At 46.0% G+C, this 8,794-nt stretch overlaps 1 protein-coding gene across 2 annotated transcripts; it reads left to right on the top strand.

The window, feature by feature from the left end:
• Window positions 1-830: 830 nt before the first annotated feature.
• Window positions 831-8,419, top strand: LOC118575784 (zinc finger protein 501-like). 2 transcript variants are annotated; one of them, XM_036176190.1, is made up of 5 exons: window positions 831-1,112; window positions 3,300-3,338; window positions 4,435-4,561; window positions 5,438-5,524; window positions 6,036-8,419. In XM_036176190.1, the coding sequence occupies exons 1-5, from the start codon at window positions 1,035-1,037 to the stop codon at window positions 6,956-6,958; spliced, it is 1,254 nt and encodes a 417-aa protein (XP_036032083.1). In that variant the 5' UTR covers window positions 831-1,034; the 3' UTR covers window positions 6,959-8,419. The 2 variants fall into 2 exon arrangements, with proteins under 2 accessions (XP_036032083.1, XP_036032084.1); XM_036176191.1 differs by lacking the exon at window positions 3,300-3,338 and having other exon boundaries at window positions 848-1,112.
• Window positions 8,420-8,794: the final 375 nt, after the last annotated feature.

Here is an 8,794-nt window from a genome sequence, read left to right as displayed (position 1 = left end):
CCTCCTGGCTGGCATGCCCAGTCCCCTACCCTGAACTCCCTAGCTCAAGTATTGGGCTGGGCTTTCCTCCTCCCAGCTCCTCTGTATAACTCAGCCATTTTGGTTATGCCAGCCTCTTGGCCAGGCCGCCCCTCTTGGTCAACGGCTACTCTCCCCTCTCCTCACATGAGTACAGGTCCTGTTCTCTCTGGACTCTCCTAGATGTCTCCGCTTCTGGCCATTCTCCCCCTTTAATCTACAGTAAACCTCCTCTACCATACCTAAGAGCAGTCATATCCTTCCTTTTTACTTTTCATTTAAAATCCATAAGCTGCCGGGCGGTGGTGGCGCACACCTGTAATCCCAGCACTCGACAGGCAGAGGCAGGTGGATCTCTGTGAGTTCGAGGCCAGCCTGGTCTACAGAGCTAGTCCAGGACAGCCTCCAAAGCTACAGAGAAACCCTGTCTCAAAAAACCAAAAAAGAATAAACAAACAAACAAACAAACAAACAAATAAATAAATAATCCATAAGCCAACATTGTCCCTTCTCAGGCACCTTACATAAACATTAAATAAAACAAAGCATCGGGGTGTCTCAATGCTCACTGCCTGGTCTGGAACTATGACCGATTGGCTTCTAAACCCAGAGACCCATCTTAAGTGGGTCAGCAAGCCTGACCTTGTAGCTCAAGGAAATATTGGCACATCTGTAATTTAAAAGTCTCCCAACTAGACTAACAGGGCAGGTGTGTCCACTTCCTGGAGTTTGATCCTATCTGAACTACATTGTCCAGAAGACATTGCTCCAAGATCAGCCAATAAAAACGAGCGTTTCGGTGACGACAGAACGACGCTGGGCGGGACTTTTGGCTTTGCTTGCAGGGGATTTCTTTGAAACTTTCTGGATCTGTCAATCTGATTCACAGAAAACTGGTTTCTCCTGCATTAATCATGGCAGGAAAACGGGAGAGTTAGAAGCGTTTGTCCTCTGTCACGGAGACGGATCTGAGGTTTGTGACGACCTGTATGACCTGATCCAGGCTTCGAGTAGGAATGGCCACGTCCCAGGGCCCCGCCGGCCAGTGGAGCCCGATGGTGACGGTGGAGGCTCCGGGTGGAGCCTTGTTCCAGGTGAGTGCCTGGTGATCGCCCGCCTACCCCTGAGTTCTAGAGCTTTGAGATCTTGGGTCAGGAGTCAAAGGGGCAGGTCCTGTGTCCCCGACTGTAGGACACTGGTGGACGTGGTTCTTATTTCTGACATCTGTATGCTAGAAAACGATCCCCTCTGACTCACAGCGAATGGTAGACAGTACTTCCCAAGGCTTGTGGGCGGGCCTGAACTCAATGACAGTAGTAGCCCTGGAGTGACCCCTGCTGGCTTTAGATGGGGGCGGACTCATTGCGTCTAAGGAACTGACTTTTGTTTGCGGAAACTCCACGGAAGATTTGAACATAAGACAGATTCCATCTATTCAGTTTTCCAAGAGTTCCTGGAGAATATCGGGCTGAGGTCAGGTAATGTGGATGGAGACAGAGACCTATCAATCCATGAGTAAATCCTGTGGACTTATGCACGGGTTGGAGTATGGGTTATAGAGGTGGTGAGACTCTTCGGATCTTTGATAGATTTCTGATATTTTCTACTATCCATCCATCCATCCATCCATCCATCCATCCATCCATCATCTATCTGTCTGCCTGCCTATCTATCTATCTATCTATCTCTATGTAATCACGGCTGTTCTAGAACTCTCTCTATATACACCTGGCTGCCCTCAAAATCTACCTTGAACTCCTGAGTGACAGGATTAAAGGAGTGGCCTCCTATGCAGGCCCTCTTTCATAGTTTTTAAAGATGTTCTTTCTTTTTGTTTTCTTTCTTTTCCTTTTAATTTTTGTTTTGTTTTATTTTATTTTTATCTTGGCTGGAACTTTAAATTCACAGAGATCTGCCCTCTTCTGTGTTCTCCTTTGGGTTAGGGCTGCCAACTGAACTCTGGTAGCCTGTAAAAAGAGAAAGTGCCCTAAACTGTGGAGCCATCTCTCCTGACCTTCCAATGAATCTTAAAAACTCAGCCATCAGGACTTGCTGCTGAGCTGAGTGTAGTTGTGAAGCAAAATTGGATAAAGTAAAAAAATTGCCCCAGTTGGGGAGTGTTTGTGACAAGCAAGAGTAACATATTACTCAAAGTACTTTACAGTTAGTTGAAGACATTCAGTATTTGAGTAATGTCTGTGTTAGTTATCACACCCCTACCCCATTGAGACTCATCATGTGATGCTAACTGGCCTTCGTGGCCCATGCTGGCCTCACACATACAAAAGTCTGCCTGTTTCTGATTTCTAAGTGTTGCATAAAGGTCTGTGCCACCACAAAGTCTTAATTGAATGTGTGTAGCTAAAGCCATACATTTTGAAAAGATGCATTTGTGAAACTCTTCACAGAAGCGTTGGTCATATGCACAGGAAGAGCCTGTACCAAGTACTTGATACATAAGGCTGGGTTTGATACTATGATTCTCCTTTTAGAACAGGATTTGTGGGGGTTGGAATGAGAATGGCTCCCCTAGACTCAAGTATGTGGATGCTGGTCACCAGGGAATGGAACTGTTTGAGAAAGATTAGAAGGATTGGGGGTGTAGTACTGTGGGAGGAAGTGTGTGGCTGGGAGTGGACTTTGAGGTTTCAGAAGCCCACACCAGGACCAGGGTGTCTCTGTCTGAGCCTGCTGCAAGTGGGTCAGGATGTAAAGTTCTTGGGGATCTAAAGTTCTCGGAGACTGCCCCAGTGTCATGGCTGTCTGCGTCCCACCGTGATGGTCATGCACTAACAATGTGAAACTGTAAGCAAGCCCCCGTTAAACGACTTCTTCTGTAAGAGTTGCCTGGGTCATGGTGTCTTGTCACAGCAATAGAGCAGTAAATAAGACAGACTGCCTTTCTTTTTTTTAAATTATTATTTATTTTTATTGTACATCCATTGGTGTTTTGCCTTCATGTATGTTTGGGTGAGGGTGTCAGATCTTGGAGTTACAGACAGTTGTGAGCTGCCTTGTGGGTACTGGGAATTGAACCTGGGTCCTCTGGAAGATCAGCCAGTGCTCTCAACCTCTGAGCTATCTCTCCAGTCTTAGGCTGCCATTCTCATCCTCAGAGAACTAACTGAGGAGATTGATTCCTTGTCTGAGTAAGGAGACACTATTAAGAGCTGGAGTCCATGGGGGCAGTTGGGTATACCTGACTACAGGTATGTGAGGGGACTTGGATGGACCTTTGGGATACCAACACCTCGTTTGTTACTCACAGCCTTTTTCTACAGGTTTCCCATTACTCAGTGAAACCTGCCAACCAGGAAGAGGTAAGTGGAGGGTGCCCAGGAAACACACTCCTCAGTCTTCATGTAAGAGACCTCTGTGATTGTGATGTGCTGGGACTCTTTGCTTAGCATTCTCTCCTTCCATTGGATGTCCTGGCAGGTGCTCAGAATGTAAGGTCCCCATGTCCACAGCAGGGAATACATGGCCAGGTTTCCATTTATGACAACCATTGTCTTAAGTTTCCAAGGTCTTAAAGTTCCAGTGATGAGCATTAGGGGATGCCTGGAAGTGAGATGGGTTGGGAAAGCAGAGAAATCCTCAGGTGTGCATGAGATCCGCTGGGTTTAGTGGAAGGTAGTAGCTGAGGGCTGTGCTTGCATACTGAGTTGGAAATGAAAGTTCAGTGTGAAGACAGATGTGTGTGCTGTGAGAGTATGTATAGATGGCTTCTTGGTCTTCCTGCGTGGGACATAGTGCATACAAGTGACCCAAATATGGTCTGTGTGAGGCAGATGATTGGGAGGAGCCCATGTGAATTGTCTGATAGAGAAGAGGGCCTTTCCATGGCATCTTTTAAGCTTGGATTGACTCCAGCTGTGGTGGTTTCAATGCCCATGCCCCACATAGGCTCATAGACTTGAATACTTGTTCCCCATGGGTGGAAGAGTCTGGGGAGGATTAGGAGGTGTGGCCTTGCTGGAGGAGGTGTGTCACTGGGGGTGGGCTTGTAGGTTTCAAAAGCCCATGCCATTCCCAGCTAACTCTCTCTGGTACCTGAGGTTCAGGATGTAAGCTCTCAGCTGCTGCTGCAGTGCCGTGATGCCTGCTGCCACGGGGGTCATGGACTCACTCTCTGAATTGTGAGCCCCCAGTGAACTCTTTGTTCTTTCAGTTGCCTTGGTCATGGTGTCTCTTCACAGTAGTAGAAAAGTGACTGAGACACCCCCTGTCCACCTGCCCGTTCTTGCTGAGTGCTGACCAGAGTACTCGGTGGGCCTTGAGGGCAGGCTGGATGTCCTAGCTTCAGAGCCTGGTAGCCTCTGAGGTAGGAAGCTAAGTGAGAATGGCTGTCTTGAGGATGGAAACAGTCCCTGACAAGGAGACTTCACACTAACTCCACGTTGCCCTTTGTGGCAGGGTTGTGTGTCCTTTGAGGATGTGGCTGTGTACTTCTCCTGGGAGGAATGGAAACTGCTCAGTGACTCCCAAAGGCTCCTGTACCAGACTGTGATGACCGAGATCTTCGCACTCGTGTCCTCGCTGGGTAAGGACCGCTCCCATCCTGTCAGAGCATGTCTATGTGGGCTTGTATTTTTTCTTCCTTCCTCCCTCCCTCCCTCCCTCCCTCCCTCCCTCCCTCCCTCCCTTCCTTCCTTCCTTCCTTCCTTCTTTTCCCCCAAAGCAAGTTCTCTCTGTGTAGCCCTGGCTGTTCTGGAACTCACTTTGTAGACCAGGCTGGCTTCGAACTCACAGAGATCTGCCTGCCTCTGCCTCCTGAGTGCTGGGATTAAAGGCGTGCGCCACCACCAGCTGGCTGGCTTGTCTTTTTTCTAAGGAGGAGTTTATCCTTCTCAGATTTGACTTGTATACACTCAATCTTTCTTCCACTGTCCTGGAGTATAAAGTAGAGGTTAAAAACAGACCTTGTTTGACAACAGCCTTGTTTCTCACAGTTGCAGCAAAAGTACACAGGAATCAGTCTAGGGTTAAGATATTTTTTTGGGTTTGGGGATGGTTTGAGTCATGGTCTGTCTGTAGAGTCCTGGCTGTGCTGGTCTCACTACGGAGATCTGGCTCTCCTCTAACTCACCAAGATCTTGCTCTGGTTCCTGAGTGCTGTGATTAGTAGCTTGCACAACCATGCGCTGCCTGGTGTTACCAGAATTAACTCTGATGGCTCCTCTGTGACCTGGTGACACTGTAAATGCTTAGCATCTTTGTTACTTGGGTACTTCTAGGTAACATGCCTTGTACCTGCATGTGGCAGGAATTGTGGCAGTGGTGAGCTCATTGTTGGTTTTTCATGATGTAAGACGCTCTTACCAGAATTATTCTCAGTAGGCTTCTTTCCCATTGAATGAGGGGTTACATCACTCAGTCCTAGTACAGAACTCTCACTTCTTGTATCATTTTACTTTAGGACTTATACCTTCTGGGATCCATGGCGTCACTCAGCTAGAGTCTTGGGGAGAGCCCTCTGTGCCTGCATTGAGATACCTGACTCCAGGTATGATATAGGTACTTGGAAGGTGGTGGTATCTGATGTGTGTGGCTATTATATCTGAACCAGCACTGTCCCCATGTATCATTCTCGAATGTTTTGCCCATTGCTTTGCCACACTGTGAAACTCAGGCTTTCCTTGATGGTGTTAGTGTGCATTATTCCTAGGTCAGTCCTTGAATGCAGGTTCCTCAGTTACCATGTCTTAGGGGCCTAGACAGCCTTCTGCACTGTGTCCTGCATCTCCAACACCTGAGGCTTGTAGAAAGCTATTGCTGAGGACAGTGTTAGGGTTCACAGTGCTTCTCCCTGTGATTCACTCCATGCTTGTGTTCTTACTGTCCCTAAGGTCCCTAGGTCCTATGATATTGACACATTCAGCATGACAATGGGTCCTTACCACCCTGAACTGGTCCCCTTGTTCTGTAAGAAATCTCAGAACACTTAGTAATATGTGCTGTCTGTCCTTTGACTTTGACAGTCTCCATGCCATTCATCAGTATTTGTCTCTGTTCAGGTTGTTGGATCAAAGTGGAGAGTGAAACGTCCCCCTTTGAGCAGAGTCTTTCCACAGAAGGAGATCTTAGTTCAGCCATGCTCCAACAGCAAATGCTGACTTCTGCTGAGACACCCTTGCTAAGTGCAGACAATGCAATGATCATCCAGACTTCCTCAGGTCTTCTCAGGGATCAGGTGACTTATACTATTGGCGAGGCACCCAAGAGCACCGAGAGTGGAGAAGCCATTCACACCGAGAAGAAAACCTGCATATGCAGTGACTGTGGCAAAGTCTTTACTAGTACATCCCACCTTAATCGGCACCGGATGATACACACGGGGGAAAAGCCTTTTCAGTGCAGCGAATGTGGGATGTCCTTCAGCCAAAAAGCCTTTCTTGTTAAGCATTTCAGAATTCACACTGGAGAAAAACCTTTTAGGTGCGGTGAATGTGGCAAAGCCTTCAAGCATAATATCTCCCTCGTTTCTCATCTGCGAGTGCACACAGGAGAAACGCCCTTTACGTGCAGTGAATGTGGGAAATCGTATATGACCAGATCGAACCTTACGCGTCATTATCAAATTCATAATGATGAAAAGCCTTACAATTGCAGCGAGTGTGGAAAAGCCTTTAAGGAAAAATCCAGCCTTGTTTATCACGCCCGAGTGCACACTCGGGAAAGGCCTTTTCAGTGTAGTGAATGTGGGAAATCCTTCAGCCAAAAAGCCTTTCTCATAAAGCATTTCAGAATTCACACTGGAGAAAAGCCTTTCAGGTGCGGTGAATGTGGCAAAGCCTTCAAGCATAACTGCTTTCTTGTTGCTCATCAGCGAGTGCACACAGGAGAAACACCATTTACCTGCAGTGAGTGTGGAAAATCCTACATGAACAGATCAAGCCTTTTGCATCATTATCGAGTTCATACTGGAGAAAAGCCTTAGAAGTGCAGTGGATGAGGAAAACTATTTAAGAAAAAAAAAAAATCCAGCCTTGTTTATCATGTCTGAGTGCACACTGGGGAAAAGGCCTTCTGAATGTCATCAATCTGGGAAGTGTTAAAACAAACAAACAAACAAACAAACAAACAAACACTTCCCACCTCATGAGAGATCAATAAGTTCACAACAGAGGAAATGATTTTTAAGTGTAATGTGTGTAGGAGATTCTTTACTGTGAGGTTGTGGCCTCATTAAACATTAGAGATTTCACACTGCAGCAAAGCGTTGTGAGTGCAAGGAATGTGGGGAAGTGTTTTGTTACAGAACCTGACTTTCTAGAATCTAGAAGATTCACACCAGGTAGAATATATGTATTGGGTGCAGTGAATGGGGAAAATGATTTTCATGGGCTACTGTATGCACTCAAGAGAATGCTCACTGGACAAAAATCAAGAGTGTTTTAAATGTGAGAAGCCTTCACCCACACCTCCATCCTGTTGAACTGGAGAGGACACAGTGCTGGGATGCATCATGAACCCACTGACTCTGGGAAAGCCTTTGAGCAAATGTCTGCTTATAATAGTAATATCCTAATATTCGCACAACCCAGATAGGTTTGTGAATGCAGAAAATGTAGAGAAAAGCTTCAGCCATTGGCCAACCTTGTTCAGCATTAGGAGTGAGCCAGATTTTGAATAGAAGTCCTGAGAGTAGCCTTTCATTGAAAGTTACTCATCAAATAAGAACACTGGGACTAAATGAAGATTATTGCCATCTTCCTATTCCCCCAAAATTAATACTTTCTGGGGAACGTAGGCAGCCCTGTTTTCTTGACTATACCAGTGAGGAGTGGAGTTTCCATGGTACTGAGTTTGAATGGGGGAAGAGTGGCCTCCATTAAATAAGACATGATTTTATTTATTTATTTTTTTAAATGAATGTTGTAGTTCCTGGAATACATGATTGTTTGCTGGATAGTCTTCATGATTGTTGTGTTTCTAACTGTCCCCAGTTTTGTAGGGGACCAGCTCCACGTAGCACTTTATGCTTTCATCTGGGAGTCCAGTCCATATGTTTTAGGTGTTTGCTGTCTTTTCATGTGTGAGTATTTTGGCTGCACATATGTATGTATACTAAGTGCATAACTGGTGCCCTTGAGGCTGCAAAAAGGCATTGAATCCCTGCAACAGGAGTTACAGATGTTTATGAACCCACAGTGTTTGCTGGGAATGGAATCCAGGTTCTCTGCCAGAGCCGTAAGTGGTCTCACACACTGAGCCTTCTCTCCAGCTCCATGTTTTAAGTTTTTAAGAAGTTGCCAATTTCTTTTCTAAGTGGCTGTGTGTTTCATATTTCCTCCTAGAGCATATCAAATACCAGGTCCTCACATCCTGACATTCTGTAAGTCATGAGTTGTTCATTTTAGCAATTTTTAAAAAAAAGATTCACTTATATATTATGTATACAGAGTCCTGCCTGAGAGTATGCCTGCACACCAGAAAAGGGCACCAGATCTCATTACAGATGGTTGTGAGTCGCCATGTGGTTGCTTGGAATTGAACTCAGGAAATTTGGAAGAGCTGCCAGTGGTCTTCACCTCTGAGCCTTCTCATCTCTCCAGCCTCATTTTAGAAATTTTATTACTTATGTGTACCTGGGTGCAATGGCATAGGCCTTTAATCCCAGCACTCAGGAGGCAGAGACAGCCAGATCTCTGTGAGTTCAGGTTCAGCCTGGTCTACATAGTTCCAGCACAGCCAGGGCTATATATATACCCTGTCTCAAAAAACACACAAAGAACAAAACAATAACAATGAAAAGAACAAAACAACAGCAAAA

The sequence above is a fragment of the Onychomys torridus genome, unplaced genomic scaffold (assembly GCF_903995425.1).
Source record: "Onychomys torridus unplaced genomic scaffold, mOncTor1.1, whole genome shotgun sequence".
In the NCBI taxonomy this organism is placed as follows: Eukaryota; Metazoa; Chordata; class Mammalia; order Rodentia; family Cricetidae; genus Onychomys; species Onychomys torridus.
This window is presented reverse-complemented; position numbering and strand designations above follow the sequence as displayed.